Source organism: Chenopodium album, chromosome 3 (assembly GCF_948465745.1).
Source record: "Chenopodium album chromosome 3, dcCheAlbu1.1, whole genome shotgun sequence".
Lineage (NCBI taxonomy): Eukaryota > Viridiplantae > Streptophyta > Magnoliopsida > Caryophyllales > Amaranthaceae > Chenopodium > Chenopodium album.
In genome coordinates, this window is record NC_137836.1 from 77,063,259 (window position 1) to 77,080,087 (window position 16,829).

General features: G+C 32.6%; 2 protein-coding genes across 2 annotated transcripts; one reads left to right on the top strand and one right to left on the bottom strand.

Moving 5' to 3' along the window:
- Positions 1–3,637: 3,637 nt before the first annotated feature.
- LOC145624279 (uncharacterized) lies at positions 3,638–8,017 on the top strand. The gene is made up of 5 exons (XM_081677275.1): positions 3,638–4,287; positions 6,158–6,194; positions 6,330–6,566; positions 6,681–6,728; positions 7,109–8,017. Exons 1-5 carry the CDS (start codon positions 3,986–3,988, stop codon positions 7,631–7,633), a joined length of 1,149 nt encoding a protein of 382 aa, XP_081533401.1. The 5' UTR covers positions 3,638–3,985; the 3' UTR covers positions 7,634–8,017.
- A 2,469-nt stretch (positions 8,018–10,486) lies between these two features.
- Positions 10,487–14,963, bottom strand: LOC145624280 (cathepsin B-like protease 2). The gene is made up of 11 exons (XM_081677276.1): positions 14,807–14,963; positions 13,007–13,060; positions 12,845–12,925; positions 12,539–12,695; positions 12,399–12,403; positions 12,223–12,297; positions 12,005–12,130; positions 11,681–11,899; positions 11,122–11,235; positions 10,989–11,024; positions 10,487–10,902 (listed from the first exon to the last, which is right to left on the bottom strand). The coding sequence occupies exons 1-11, from the start codon at positions 14,855–14,857 to the stop codon at positions 10,768–10,770; spliced, it is 1,053 nt and encodes a 350-aa protein (XP_081533402.1). The 5' UTR covers positions 14,858–14,963; the 3' UTR covers positions 10,487–10,767.
- Positions 14,964–16,829: the final 1,866 nt, after the last annotated feature.

Genomic DNA, 16,829 nt, shown 5'->3' on the forward strand with positions numbered 1-16,829 from the left:
CAAGGGTTGTATGGGAGGCTTATCCAAACTTTGGGAGAGATTGTGATATACACTACTACGATACACGGTAAATTCATATGCATCTTGTTTTTATTTTGTTGATTATTTTTTTTTATTAATATTATCAAATGAAGAGTAAAAACTGACTTTGGGTTAGTTGGGTACACGAACCCGGGCGTATATAAAAAATTTCAAAACTTTGGGGGTTGGATTGGATTTCACCAAATAGGACATGCATTATTTCAGAGAAAAATGTCTATATTTTTATCCGATTTACAATTCTACGGTGTAGCAAGCTAAATTACTTAATAGTTCTCCATCTAACACTTTATGTATTAGTCATTTAGTTACACTCTTACAAAAGACAAATATAGATGACATGCAGACCTGATAAACAGGTCGAATGATGAAATTAAAAATAAATCGCCAAGTGTTTCAAGTCGTACAATATTCACATATTAAAACCGGTAGAGAAAGAGTTTAATAGGGCAAAAATAACTCCAAACTCAATTAATCACGCTCTCACCCCTTTGTCCAGTAATCTTAGCTATTCTTTAAGCATATGTCAAAAAATTAATGAAAAACACTTTGGGTATTAACATTAGTATCATTACGTACAACCTACGTTATTTGAACTCTTCATGTTATCACCTTTGATTTTCATGCCACGTCCTTGATAATGGAATTTGGATATATAAGAGTCATAGGACACCTCATTGATTCATAATGCGCTAACTTTTTTAAAAGAAAAAATCACAAAATAATCGAATCGAACATATATATATAGGGGAGGGATCCGGTGAGAATAGGTTCATATGTGAGAATTCATACTTATATGAGAATTGATTTTAAATTTAGAACATGTGAGTAAAAGTTTAGAACATACGAATAAAAATTTAGAACATGTGTCTGAAATTAAAATTTAGAACATCTGAGTAATAATTTAGAACATCTATGTGAGTAATATGTTTAGAACATTTGATTTAAGAATTAGAACAAGTGATTAAAAATTTATAAAATATGCTTTATGAAATTTTAAACATATGAGTAAAATTTAGAACATCTAATTTAAGATTATGAACATGTGAATAAAAATTTAGAACAAACTGATATAGAATATAGAAAGTGTGAGTAAAAAATTTAGAACATATGAGTAAAAAAATAGAACATGCGCTTTAAAATCTGGAACATATAATTAAAAATCTTAGAACACACATTTTAAAATTTAGAACATATAAGTTAAAATTTTGGAACAAGTTATTTAAAATTTATGATATTAAACTTAACTAATTTATGCTTTAGAACATGTGAGTACTAAATTAGAACATTTGATTTAATTTAGAACACCTAAGGAAAAGTTTAGAATATTAGATTTAAAATTTAGAACATACGAGTAAAAATTTAGAACATAAAGAGTGTTCTCACATAAGAAAAATTCTCACGAGAGCCTCCCCCTATATATATATATATATACCATGTCGAACGTGTATATGATTAGCTAGCATAGCTTACAAGTTCAACATCTTTACCCAACTCATATTCATTACATAAGACTATAAGAGTAATGTTATCAACTTACGAAATATTAGTGAAAGAGTTACAGACTAGTTAGTTACATATGCTTTTTCGTTTCAAAAAGTTCATTGTTAGAATATCGCAAAAGCCTAGGTTTATTTCTTTCATTAAAAAATATCAAATTTCGTATACATGGCTTCATTGTCTTTTATGACTCCTTCAACTACACCTTAGAAGTAAATTTCGCAAAAGGGACCTACGTTGTTGTAATCGGCTTCCTTATTCTACACATAAGTTCCAAGACAATTGAGCATCCTTCTTAAGAGGAAAAGACGGTATTCATGGATTAAAATGCGTTCGTTTTTGTTGTTATAATAAAATGACAAGAGCAAGCTCATATGTGTTGGTTACGTAGGTGGAAAAGGGAGCTAAAGCCAAATTCTAAGAGGAATAAAAAGGACAGAATTAAGAAAAATGAAAACCCACAAAAACCCTATCTCGAGGAAAATGTCTTGAATGTCACCAACATACTCCTCACATTCTTATGCATAAAACATTGTTATATACAACTAATAATGTATATTCAATTAATCGAAGACCATTAAGACCCGTTTGATTTTATCAAAGATTGTTATTATTATTATTATTATTATTATTATTGAATTTTTTAGAGTTTTTTTTTGGAAGTCTATTTGTAATTAATTATAATATGTTATCTAACCATGTGAGTTCCTTACTTTTTAGACTATGTTAACATTGTTAAGAGTTGTCCTCTTAATGAATTGTTCATGTGGTTGCTAATTTATTGCCAAATCCAAAAATATTAATCAAGAGAATAGGTTTGTAGCATTGTTAAAATTTATTGTTGTTAAGGGTGAATATAAGAAATTACTCCGTACTGTGGAGTACTTGAATCTGGCTAGAATTATGTATGACTTCAATGCGTGAAACATCGATCTTTTTGAATTATATACTCAAAATTATCCAATTTGAATTCCACTTTTAATTTGAATTAGATTAGCTTTTGGAATATGTTGACACTTACAGTATATTATAAACTTTTACCCTCATTAGGTAATTTAGAATACGTATTAAGTAACATTTAATGATCAAATTATCAAGAAAAAATCCCAACTTGAATGGTATTACATTATTTTTTTAAAATTTTAATAATTTAAAAAAAAAAACTAGTTTTAAGTTATTAGATAGAGTGCGATTTTGTTCACCTTTTAAAAATAAGTATTTAAGGCTAATGAAGTATGATGAGGCCCAATTAGGTGTAATATCATGAACTATGATACTTCGAGCTAATCAGGTCCAATCATGTGTAAATATATTATTAAAAAAAAATGGATTACAAGTCTAATAAGTTAACCTTTGAAAAATTAAATTTTAAAAAAACATTTTCAAAGGCAAATAAGGGGTCTATAACATTTGAATATACCAATATGAGTGTAAATTTAGAACTCTTTTTGTCTCGATCTAATTCACCCCTAAGTCATTGCACAAGATTTTATGTAGGTGATAAAATTCATAAAAAAAAAAAAATACAGAGTAAAAATAAAAACTGAAATATTTGGGGTCAATTAATTAAAGGCAAAAGCTTACGAATGCCCTGGGGACATTGGATAAACTAGCTAAAAATAAAAAGATTTAATTAAAATGAACATTAATTACACCGATCGATGCGTGATTTTGTAATGTTTTCCCAAATTAATACCATTTTAGGTAATATTTTAAATGTTTATCCAATGTTCCGGGGGCGTTCGTTAGCAATATCCTTTATAATTTTTTAAGCTTATCTTTACCTAGTCCAAAATCTCAACTAATTTCTAGATTTACCCTCAAAGCATCATAATATCTCTAGATTTACCTTAAAGTGTCACAAAACCTCAAACAAAATTTTTCCATAACTAACATTATGATTTATGACATGTGTACATGATGATTTACTACATAACAACCTGTAAAACTTCTGTCCAATTTTTGTCAACACCTTCTAACCATAATTTATAATCCATCAAAAAGTAATAATATTAAATTAATTTAATAAAAAGTAAAATTATTAAATAAAAATAATTAATTAAATTGCCATAGATAAAAATTAAATCTCCCCCCACTTTCTTACATGTGACCACACTCCATTGCCAACTTGGTACTTCTCCCCTCTTCATTCTCTCTCTACTTTCTCTCTCCTCTTTTTTCCTCCGCCGCAACCATTGCCGGAAAACGCTAAAAGCCGCCGGAAAACGCTGAAATCCACCGGGAAACACCTTTGTGATCAGATTCTGTTAAAATAAAGAAACCCACAAATTTCAAAAAAAAAAAAAAGGTAAACCCCACAAAAAGTAAAGGAATGTCATAACCCAGTTCTGAATTTAGCCCCCTTTTTTGTTAATTTTTCTCAGAAACGAAAAAAAAACAGAGAGAGAAAAAAACAGGGGAAGTTTAGAGAGAGAAAGCTTGAGAGATGGGAGGGGTGACGTCATCAATGGCGGCTAAATTCGCGTTTTTCCCACCAAACCCACCTTCTTACAGAGTCCTTAAAGATGAATTAACAGGTTTACAGCTTCTAGAACCTTACCCACACAGGGAAAACGTCGACGTTTTGAAGATCCAAACAAGAAGAGGAACTGAGATCGTTGCTGTTTATGTGAGGTATCCAATGGCTACTTCTACTGTGCTTTACTCTCATGGAAATGCTGCTGATATTGGTCAGATGTATGAGCTTTTCATTGAGTTGAGCATTCATTTGAAGGTCAATATTATGGGGTATGTTTTGTATTCTCAATTATGTATTTTCTCTCTCCTCATTTTTTGGTTGATTTTAATTTTTTTTGGTTATTTTATTGTTTTGTTAATGTTGGGATTCTGGGTTTTAGTTTGATTTTTCTGGGTTTTTTGTCAATTTTGTGTGAATAATCAGGGTTATCATATATGGAATTTGTTAATTTGTTTCTGGTGATGATGTTTTTGCGACTTTTTTGCTATTATTATTGTTTGTTTTTATTCTGATTAGCGATTTGACAATTTGGGGGTTTTGGAAATTGCTGAAAAAAAATATAATATAAAAAGAAAAATAATATTGGTTCATCTTCTCTAATTTTCTGGTTATTAAAAATTAATGGGTTGCTAGTTTGCTACTGAAATTTGATTATATGAATTCAATTAGCGTTTATAGAAAGATTATTGACCTGAGATTTTTCCCTAATTGTTGGAACTGCTATATCTTAGTTTGATCTTTTACCCTTTGACTAGTTTTGTGCTTGTTCGTTCGATGATGGAGTTAAGGCTATTGAGTAGTTGCAATCAGCTAGATGATGAGGATTTGATCGTTTAATGCCTTGATTTTGGATTAGTAGTAAAGTGATTAATGGAAGGTGGTTGAACTGGATTGTTTTTCGAGGTCAATATGGTATTACTGCAATGGAGTTATATCGATTAATATCGAGTAATTTCGGGATGATGATGAGCTGATGGCGGCCTTGCTTTTGATTGCTTGGTGTGTGAAGTCGTTGTCTATCTGTGTTCCATTTGTTCTTTCTATATTTTCTATTTAGGGAAGACTTGTCTCTCTCCTGCTTGTCATTCAATCATTTTGGTCTCTTATTATATGGTAGATTTGGCGCGTTCCTTTTATCCTCATACCAAATTGAAGGAATTGGATAGCTTACTTATGAGAAAGGGGGGATGTATGGCACCACTTCTAACTTCTAAGCAGTCTAGTATCTTCTTTTTACCTGGTGAAACGTTAAACAATAATTGATAATAATTTATCTACTTAACCAAATCCGAATTTCGTATTTGCTTTTGTCCGCTGCTGTGGACAGATGTAGAAAATAATGTAGTTGAAGGGTTCTTTTGTTTCCATGTAGAAAACTCTGTATGCTCGGTTAACATGGTTTATTCTTTTGCTAATTACTCAACCAAGGCTACCAAGCTAGTCAAAGGATTTTATAGCATAATATAGTCATTCCTTGGTTATCAGGTCGTCTTCGAATGATTTCCTGAGCAAAATTAGCATATATTGTTGAGGTTGCACTTCAGTCAGAGCAGAACTGGTTTTGATTGATAATTACAACCTTTGCTGAGCTCAAGCTCCATTAATTCCTAAAATGCTCCTCTACTTACCCATAAGCATGATAGGAGGTTGATATCATACTATATTCAACATTTTGTTGGTTTTTAGTGTGCATAAATTTTGTATTTGTATCTTGACTGTGAGAGCAGAGCGAGAACAAAGATCTGAACCCTCTTAACTAGTCGGATGATGAATCATGAAGGGTGATGGGGGAATATTGGATAGAGAAATTCCTTCTTTTGAGAAGCTTTGTTCAAAATTCTAATATCATGATAGGGGACAGGTTGGAGAACTCTCCCTTCTTTAATGCATGCCTTGTGAAAATCAGAAATGCTGTAAAAATCTGGCTACGAAAAGGGGCCTAGAAAACATAGTAAAATGTGTTCCAGATTCAAACCTCCTGTATCGTTGAAGTCTCAGACCTTACAGCCTAGATGTGAATCTATTTAATTCATGATTTTCCCAATTGCTGAAGGCTGACTCTCTTTATAGAATGCCATAGACTGTACAAGCAGAACTTCATACTTAGTAAATTAACCTTAAGTAATTTTGTTGTTGCAGGTATGATTACTCTGGGTATGGGCAATCAACTGGAAAGGTAACTCAAGTAAAATTTACATCTGTTTATTTACTGGGAAATAGAAAAATCTTTTGAATTGGTCAATTCCTTTTTGTATTACAAAAAAAGGCCAAGTATCACAAGAGTTAGCCACTTACACTTGTGTATTTACAGCCCACTGAGAACAACACGTATGCAGACATTGAAGCTGCTTATAAGTGTCTTGAAGAGAACTATGGTGCTAAGCAGGAAGATATCATTCTTTATGGTCAATCTGTTGGTAGTGGTCCCACTTTGGATCTTGCCTCTCGTTTACCTCGACTAAGAGCTGTTGTACTGCATAGTCCTATCCTTTCAGGCTTGAGAGTCATGTATCCTGTTAAGCGCACTTATTGGTTTGACATCTACAAGGTATTATCATTGCTTCATCATTTCCTACTTTGACAAGTTTGCTTCATCATTTCCTGTTTCGACAAGTTCAAGGAACTGAAGCATGTAAGTAATTTTTTTTATTCTTCTGTGCAGAATATCGATAAAATCCCATTGGTGAAGTGTCCTGTTCTGGTAATTCATGTAAGCATCAGTTCTCGCCTCTCTGCCTTTCTTTTTGCTCCTTGGCCTCCTCGATGTTGCTGAAGCCATTTTATTTCTTAATATTTTTGTTACGTAATCTTGGCTTTCATCTTATTAAAAGATCATTGAGTGAAAAAATCATCAAATTAAAAGAGACTTGTTTAACCACTTTTAACTGCATCTTTTGAATTAACCTGAGTTTGTGGAGCTATAGTGCAATGACATTATTTATTATGGTTGGAAAGTTATCATTTCTTGAGTTCTGATTGCTTATCCATGAAAGAATTGAAGCTTCATTTGATTTTCTTTCCATTGTTTAGATGCATCAAACTACTATTTTCTTTGGGTAATCTGTTGACTCTGCATGTTATGGTCTATAGGGAACGGCTGATGATGTTGTTGATTTTTCACATGGTAAAACATTGTGGGAAATGTCCCCAGAAAAATATGAACCCTTATGGCTAAAAGGGGGAAGTCATTGTGACTTGGAACTTTACCCCGAGTATATTAGACATCTCAAGAAATTTGTATCCATGATGGAGAAACCTCCTTCCCAAAGGCACAACATCTCACGCAAAAGTGTTGACAGGCCTGAAAATTCTCGAAAGAGCACTGACTGTTACGATGCTCCAAGGAAAAGCACTGACCGGAGAGAGAAACCAAGGAAAAGCACTGACCGGCCAGAAAAACCAAGGAAAAGCATTGACCGGCCAGAAATGATGAAAATACATGAGTACAAGGCCAGCAGCGTCAATAAGCTCGAAAAATTGAACATTCCTTTTGAGCAGCTGGAGAGGTCCCGAAGAAGTGTAGAGTATCATGACAGGTCTCGAAAAAGCATTGATTTACAGTTTGAGAAGGGTCGACGTAGTGTGGATTGGGTGGATAGAATTAGAGCCGTCTGAAGGTTGTCAGATCACTGTAAAGTAAGTGGAAACAATCAAGTTCTTGTGAAAGGGAGGGGGGGACATAAGAAATACAGATAAGTGAATAGAACAAGCAAACTGGGGTAAAGAAAACGGCGATTCATTTCATTGGATGGTATAACTTATGGCTTTGGGAGTTGGTATTTTAGATCTTTGATTTTCAATCTATGAGAAGTTTCTCTTTGGAACTTCAGATTTGATTTAGGAGTAAATGTTCAAGCTTCATAGATGTTTCAAATGGATAAGTTCTAACATGTAGTACTTTCCATCATTCTAAGGAAAAAAAATATGTTCATTTCGAAGTCGAGGGTGTAGCAGTAATTTGACTATCATGTTCTTGAATTTTACTATGCTTTTTTGGTACATAGTAAGCCTTTTGATTGATTTCTCATTTTAATCTCAAGCCTTCATAATTAAATAATTAAGTTACTTTGTTTTATTTCTTCCCTTAAAACCTGATAATAGAAGTTGACTGAATCATGCTTTCATGTAGAACTGTCTGGTGCATTAAAAAAATCAATAGAACGTGTGCAGAACTATCAGGTTGGCTGTTATTCCTACTTTTCTTTTCTGCATTCAGAAACGTTCAAATGCTTATAAGCTTTCTTGCTATCCTGCAAGTAATACGTGTTGGGCACATTTGCTTGTTCTGCGAACTTCAAATACTCGTATGCAACAGGTGTATTGTATGCACCAACGGGTGTAGTGTATCAGACCGACTTTATAAGAGTGAAAACAGACACAGGTCACAGGTGTTCCTTTAGCAATGCAAGAATGACTGAGATTGAGGCTGAAACAAGTACACAATTTTTGTGTTGCCTGGAAAATTCCACGTACCTTAATGAATAGATATGAAAACCACAATTGCTTTCCTCATTAAATGTGAAATAATGATACGTGCAATCATTTCTTACGAGAAATAAAGTGTATTTACTATCGGATCTTGGATCAAAATGATGTTTTTATCCTATATATCAATGTAACCATCTGACTATATGAGTACAATATAAATTAAGGTTTTCTTCATTTAACTTGACATTTTCTTAATTTTTATAGAGCTGCATAGTTATTTGTCTAATTGTCTAAATATAATACTCTTTCCGTCATTTAATACAAGGTCTTTTTTTAGTATTTATTACTGACATAACTAGTTTTTGGCCCCGTGCCATGCACGGATTTATAAAGTAAGATTTTTTTAATAATTATAGTCGACTGTCATTAAATAGAGTTAATTGAAATAAAATGACTTATGTAATAATTTTATTTTATTTTTTCAAATTTGAATTTATTAATGTCTATCTTGTAAATTCTCAAATTAATATGTGTTGCATAAATAAAATTTTTTAAAAGAATTTAAATTTTTAATAGAATTTTTCAAGGAAAATAAATGAATAGTATTTTAGAGGGAAAATTTTTCACAAAATTATGCCAAGTGTCCCATTTGGTGATTACTTTAGTATATAGTATATAGATTACCTAAGCAATCGGTAAAGATAGAATTTCACATGGTTACTTTCTATGGAATTTTGTAATGGTTGTGGACTTGTGGTTCGTGTTAGATTTGTCTTATGCTTTACTTACATATCTTGCCCAAAATTAAACCCACTTGTTACATCCCAATTCGTGTCAAAAAAATTTCAAAAGCACAACCCAAGCACGACCTTAACACACATGCAAACATGTCATGATTGTGTTCCTAAACCAAATTTAACTTAATTTAATGTGTTTTATCTTATCATGTCATGTTTGCTTGGTATAAATAGCAGCATGTCATGTTTCATGTTGAGTCATTCCATATTATACTAGTCTCACCTTGTATCATATTTACCTTTTATCCATCTAAATATTGCATTTGTCCTAGATTAGCTTTTACACATATCATGGCACATTTAGATGATTAGTTGCTGGAAAGTGTAAAAACTAATCTGTAATAGAGAGAGTAACCGTCATTTGTCCTCCATGTCATAAACTCATAATTATTGTGATGGGAGATTTTAGCAAGAATTTTAAGCTTAGTTTATAGCAATTTAAAGCCCATCATTTTCATGAGACTAACTACTAATCTACTACAGTACTAAGTTATATTACTAGCTCAACCAAATTATGGACAAATTTGCAATGGGAACTTTTGTGTTTGGCTTTTGAATTGATCGTCAAAAGAAAAATTAGGCCAAAAATTGTGATTCATAATGCATTGGGATTAAAATAACAAGCAATAATACATTAATGTATTTTTAAATTAATGAATAAAATTGTTGCATGAATAAGTAAAATACCAATTTTGGAGATAGATTGAGTTTTTTTTTTTTTTTTTTTTTTTTTCAAAAACACAAAAAATAAATAAATAAAATTATTCAATATAAGTTTGATTCTTGTATTTTAGGAGTTTTATTAAAGAATTTTTTTTTTCATCTTTAAACCTTTATTATATTTTTCATTTTGCTGTGGTGTCTAATTCTTGCCTTCAAATGTGTACAAGTTAAACTATACTTAATAGAGAACATGCGAAATTGTAGTCTAACTTAAGTGATCCTTTTTTTTATTTTTATTTTTTTTTAAATAATTATCAATACACACACTTCTAATCATTTAATTATCATCTCAAATACGCGCTCTGCAAGGTCTAAGAAGCAACCAGCAAGCGAACATGACAGCCTATGCTGTTACAACATCCTTTCGTGTAATCAATCTAGACCGGTGTTCAATAGGTAAGCCGTAAAGCAGGGAGTGAAAAGGAGATCAAAGATCTCATATTTCGATCTGCAAGAATGGCCTGCTTGGCACCGGAGAACTTTGCTAATTCGAGAATAATCAAGACAGGGAAGAAAAGAATTAAAGAGCTTAAAAGAAGTGATATGTCCCTTTGATAATTTGGTTAATAGCAAGCAGTATTCTTCTTTAATAGGACATTTACATGTAATAGACTAGCTGAGAATTATTCTGAAGAATCATGTTCTTATAGAACTGAGATCTTCATTAATGTTCTGAATCACAAATTACAAATATGATTTGCTGCCAATGAACATTAGATATCAAATACTGTCCATTTCCTACGTCGATGCTGATTTGGAAATATGTTATAGAAGCCAATCAATGAGCAATAATCATATCGCTTAAAAGGAGGCAGAAACACCATCATCTGATTCGCCTACCACCTTGAACAAGTTCTTGGGTGAAGGCAAGCCAGCCACCACGTCTTCTTCAATGCCACATTCGTTGGTTCCTCTGCTGATCATGAAGTATCCGTCCTGTCATAATAAGAAAAATATGAGTCAAAAATATACTTGTTATTAATTGATGGTTGAATTATGATTACAAGAGAGAACAAACATACATCTCCCCAGCTTCTGTTCCACTGATTTGCGAGTAGCTGTGAAACATGACATTGGATTAGCAACCAGGCATCAAAACTGAGATATAATTCATACATCGAAAGGGTCAGAATATGAAAAGGTAAAAAAAAGTACCCAATAATCCTCTCCGTCAGCAGTAGTTCCCCATCCAATCAGCTTCACAGCATGTCCTCCAAGGTATTGTCCGGTCACATGCTTGTAAACTCCTGATTTGTAATGAGCAAAATCCTGAAATAAAATAACAACAGGATTGAGTAAAAGCTAAAAGGCGGAGGTAATTACTCTACATCTCGATTCTGGTTTTTCCAACTTAAGTCCCTTAGTCTGGTTGAAAAATCGATCAGTGACAGACCTATGTTAGAATCACAGGGTTCCAATGAACCCACTTTTACAGCACTTCAGAAAATTACAAAGCAAATTTTAGGGTGGTCAGCACTTTAAAAATTATCTAGCAGGTTGTCATCCCAAATCATTGTTCATTTTTGACAACCCAAAGGAAAAGATAACCTTGTGGCCTCACGAGTTACCAATAGCTTATTTATACTGGTATGAATTCATTCATCTATTAGTTTATAATGAAATCAGCTTGATTAAATATGAGCTCCGTCACTGAATTTCAAACTATTAAAACTGAACAATGCCTGCTAGGTGATTCAGATTGCTATTCGATTACCTCGTAAACATCAAAAGCCACCTCAACAGGTCCATTCTTGTAGAGTTCAGCCATGATCTGATATGTGTCTTTTTTAACTCTGTAGGCATTTGAACCATAGTGCTTTGATTGTCTCCATAATTGGTTACCACCCATACATTTCCTTACACACTTGGGAGTAGGGTAACCGGGCTCACAACCTGGGTGAGAGCAACCAGTGGTATCAAAGTATGGATCACACTGTTACAGAGAAATCAATCACATGTCAACATACAGACATTAGTAGTAGAAAGAGGTTGAAAAGTTGAGAAAACATATCATTGGGCTGAAGAATAATTTCTTTACCTCTTCAGTGACAACACCATGGTGAACAAAATAGCGCCAGGCATAGATGGGTGTTCCACCATCACATCCGGCTCCACACAAGAACCCACAGCATGCCAAGAGATCATTAACTGATAATGAGATGTTCTACAAGGCGATATTTGGGGGAACATAATGTTATGATTAATTTCAGAAGGAAAGGAAATATAACGGATTCAAAAGATAGAGAGTGTGGTTACCATGCCATAATTAATGCAGAAACGATCTGAAAGAGCTTCAACAGCAGCAAATGCCCAACAAGAACCACAGTGACCCTATTTGACAGATAGCAGAAGATCATCTAAGTGAGCTTGAAATGTTGTGATTTATCTTAACTGACAGCTGTTTTAACAAAATGTAATAAGATGCCAAGTACCTGGTCTTTAATACGGAATTTAGCAATGACCCCCCAAGTGAGATAAGAGGAAAAGGGAGACAAAAGTAAATAAGAATTAGATGATCATTGCATAGATATTGTTATAGAAAATTAGAAAGAAGAATATATCACAGACTTACCAAGAATTCTTCCAATAGTGCTACACTGAGACCATGTTTTTCTGGCATCAAACTCCTTTGGCAAGTTCGAGGACCTGTCATGATGCACTAGAGGAATATTCCTCTTCTCACTCTCGGGGGTTGGTCTAGCACCTAAGATGCGCTTGAATTGGCCAAGCTTAACAATGACAAAAATTAAAAAAATAAAAAAAACAGCAGTGAAAATTTTGCGCAAATCTAAAGAGTTACAGGAGCGCTCAGGTTGTTGAAGATTAAAATTTGACTCTCATCAAACAATTATCAGAGAACATTTGAACAAAAACTCACTGTAAAATCAGAGAATCGCGGGTTCATTCCAGCCTTCCATCCAGCTTTTGGATTTGTATTTACTGAATTGACTATAGAGTCCTGAAATAAGATATGAAGGTGTGTTGATCAATATAGAGATGACTCATAAGTTATACATCACTCAAAGGAGCTTAAACATACCTGGAGAAGGTTAGAGTTCAACTTCAGCTCAGAAACTGATTCGGCCACAATAAGCTGCAATATAAATATGAAAAAAAATTGTCAGAGAATTTGTCAAGTCAAGGAAGGAACAGACAACAAGATAATGATATATTGAGAAACATAGCCAGCAGATTTTGTATAACATACAGCTTCAAATTCTACTTCAATACTACTTAAGGATGAACCTTTTATACTCTCAGGAACTAGATAACAACCACTAAAGAGTACAAAGCTTGTGAGCATAAGTAGTCCTGTGGCTGGGGACATACAGGAACTAATTTATGATTTCACGCTTCTTGCAGGGCAACACACACACTTACATGTTATTAGGTAATGATTTTTGATTTCAGCTTTCAGCAAGAGGTCAAGGTCATATGTTTGTCTTTGCAATCCACATGACTCCACTTCACTAGTTTCGCAAATTATGAATAAGCATTATATATAACTCTCAAAATAACAGTGGGTTGAGAATCTATGACAAATTTACACCTTGAGCGGATTTCTTTAAAGTTACGTATCACTACACTTAGATTCTTATTCATACCTACATTTACTCGATTAGCATTTTCCTACTCGATCAGTAAATTATAAGTTACCAATGTCCATTGCTAATGAATTATACTTTCAAGTGGTAAAGAGGTTGTATCACTTGTATGAAGCAAAATAAAACTACACTAAGTTGAACTTCTTGGAAAGTAAAATAAAGCCAGCAGTTCATAGGTTGACAAAATATTAAAACTTAAAAGTACAACTCTATTTCCCAAGGAAGGAGACGTACGTATACACTTAAAACTCATGATTTTAAACAGTGTCAAAGAATATAGGAAAAACATATGTTTTACCATTGTAAACAACGTGTAGGAGAAAATTTTGGGAGAATTGAGAAGAGGGTGGTTTGGTTATATAATTATATTGATCAATAACCGAGCTCCCTTCTTCTTTCTTCAAAGAAGTTTAGCGCGGTATTAACTTTGGGAGTGCTACAATCAATTATCAAACATTTTTATGAAAAATAAATACTCCAAGAATTTCTTACACGTTTCAAGTGATAATTAACAATTGCAACAACTTAAATCAAGCTCAAAGATCAACCCAACAACACAGGACAAACTATGTGAGTCATAATATTTTATTAAAAACAAGAATTTCCCAAAAGACAAATTTGCTAACTGACCCAGAAATGGCCACTAATATATACTTGTAGAATACACCAAAGCCTCCTACTTCTCCTGCCCCACCCCACCAATACAATAGAAATTAAACCAAACTTCCAATTTTCTTTATTTAAGAAATTTATATTTTCCAAAGAAAAAAGGGTTTTTTTTTTTTTTTTTTTTTTTTAATTCTTTCCCCCCAAATTCAAAGTTCCACAGATCCAATCATAGCAAATCAATTGTAATTCTAATATAATTTCGTATATAGAGAGCCACAAAAGATAGTTAGACGGAATTTGATCTCGAGTCTTACATACATGCTTCAAGACTCTACTAACTAAGCTAACTCGTATAGTCATATCTATAACTCTAATACAAAAACTGATTCTAAATTATTAAAAAAACAGATCCCTGAAATGGGTAGTTATTATAATTTGACCAATCAAAATTATAACAAGTGATCATAACTTTAAGATAAGTGGGTCAACTAAATCAATATGAGGCAAACATAACAGTTATTCATATAAAAAAAAAAAGTACAATTAACCAAAAATGGAAACTTTAATGGATGACAAATTCATTAAAATAAAAAAGATCAACCAAAAGAAATAGATAGATGAATTACCGAAGGAGCAAGTAGAAGAAGCAGAGAGAAACCCAGAAAACAGGCGGCCATCTTCGATCCCCTGAAAAACTTCAATGAACAGTAAAAAGCTACAATTTTTTTAAAGGGGATGAAGAAGGAAATGATGCCCAGAAAAATAGAGAACCTTTCTTGTCAATTTATACAGTTTAGAAGATATTTTTGGGTATTAAAAAATAAATAAAGTCAAGAAATTAATAATTGAATTTTGTATTTTTTATTAAATTTAAATTATTTTATTTTTGAGCAGAGGATAAGGTGTTGGTAATGTGAAAATTGCAGATTCTAAACTAAGGATAGGAATCTTTTTTAGCAATACACAATTAAATTAAAGGGTTGGGCCAATTGAATTTTTTTTGGTAGGAACCAATTGAATTTTTTTGGAGAGAGTACCAATTGAAAAGGAATTTGATCCTCAAAAGTAAGAGATGGGTGTCGTCAGATTTTGGACTATCTTAAATGATTGTATACAAGTGGTGGTTAATTATGAAAATTATGGATGATAGTCATTATACCAAGTACTATATAAAAATAGGATAATGATATTGTGTTTTGTTTTGTTGAATAAAAAACATAAACTACTACTTATCTAAAAGGAAAAATCAAACTAAAAAATCTAAATTATTGATATTTTCTTTATAGTCTTGATCAAACAAAGGTTGGTTTAGTGAAAAGATTTACATCTCGCAATCTAGAAGTTTTAAAATCGAATAATATTAGGGGTTCCTTGAGGCTAGGGATTTTTTAAAAACCCTTTTCCCTCTATATTCAACGAGTCTTGATCGATAACTTATGTCAAATTAAATTAATCTCTAATAGGTACTTCTCCTTATCTACCAAAATATATAAATAAAATCCACCAAACACCATTATTGATTGATTTGATTCAATAATTTTAAAGTGAGTAATAAAGATTCATTAAGCGGTTTGTGACCTAGAGCTATTTGCTAGTAAGGTCTACCTCTCTGTTGACAACTTTTAATGTAGAGTATTATTGATTACTAAAATATTACTCTCTAACATATTAGGGTGCATTCATTTCACTTAATTTCCACACTTAGGAAAACCAATGAATTTGTTTAGTTTTTATTAGACCTTATTTTAGTTGTATTTTGAAGTTGAATGACCAAATGCCACAATGACCTTTTGTTCAGAGATTTCAATAGCAAAAGTATTTCCAAAACATTCTCATATACACTAATCTTAAGGGCACTTGTTATCAAAAAAAAAAAAAAACCTGAAGGGCACCGGGTGATTGTCTTAGGTTTTGTATATCACCCCTTAAGAATTTAAGGCATGTTCTCATTTACTGAACTTAGTTGAACTGAGCTGAACTGAATTGTTTATGAGAGAAGGAAATTAGGAACTAAACTGAATTGAAATTAAGCTGAAGAGAACAGATCCTTAGTCAACTAACCTAATTGACATCCATAATCTTAAATATATTGTCAATTAGTTTAAATTCTACAAAATTACATATTAGAAAAAATTTGTTAGTTTGGTTAAATCTAGTCAAATTGTGCCTAGTTATGTTTGATATTGGGTAGGATTTGGATCGGACTTGAGTCAATATATGATCCTTAATTAGCATTTTGCTTCAACTTTCATGTATCCAATTAAATAAATACATGCATTATTCCACAACATAAGGAGGAATAACTATGGATGTCAAAACTTCACCCGACTGTTCACTCCCTGTACTTTATGCGGTCGGCCTTTTTAATAGTCTGCCTTCTTTTTCTTGATGGATTAGAATATAACAATGCCCGAGCTCCAGCTTTGCTTGCATTCTTCACCGGCGTTCGCTGGATGTATCATTCATCCCACTCCTAAGGTAAGGAGTCTTCTGTGTGTTATAATCTTTACGAGAATGAATTGTAGATCTTGGTTGAGGATTGTTCGGGAATTCATTGGTAATTACTGCCAGGTTCTAGGGAGGCTACTCTTCTTTTTTGTCGATCGAGTCGTTCCCCCTTATTCCACTCGTCCAGCCTTCTTTGTGAAC

What these genes read in the sequence shown, in the direction of transcription:
- LOC145624279 (XM_081677275.1), top strand. Translation starts at nt 3,986, where the DNA reads ATGGGAGGGGTGACGTCATCAATGGCGGCTAAATTCGCGTTTTTCCCA. An exon ending in ATTGGTTTGACATCTACAAG is followed by an intron (nt 6,567 to 6,680) that starts GTATTATCATTG and finishes TCTTCTGTGCAG; the next exon opens with AATATCGATAAAATCCCATT. An exon ending in GTCCTGTTCTGGTAATTCAT is followed by an intron (nt 6,729 to 7,108) that starts GTAAGCATCAGT and finishes TATGGTCTATAG; the next exon opens with GGAACGGCTGATGATGTTGT.
- LOC145624280 (XM_081677276.1), bottom strand. Translation starts at nt 14,857, where the DNA reads ATGGCCGCCTGTTTTCTGGGTTTCTCTCTGCTTCTTCTACTTGCTCCT. An exon ending in TTCTTCTACTTGCTCCTTCG is followed by an intron (nt 13,061 to 14,806) that starts GTAATTCATCTA and finishes TTTATATTGCAG; the next exon opens with CTTATTGTGGCCGAATCAGT. An exon ending in CGCGATTCTCTGATTTTACA is followed by an intron (nt 12,696 to 12,844) that starts GTGAGTTTTTGT and finishes GTCATTGTTAAG; the next exon opens with CTTGGCCAATTCAAGCGCAT.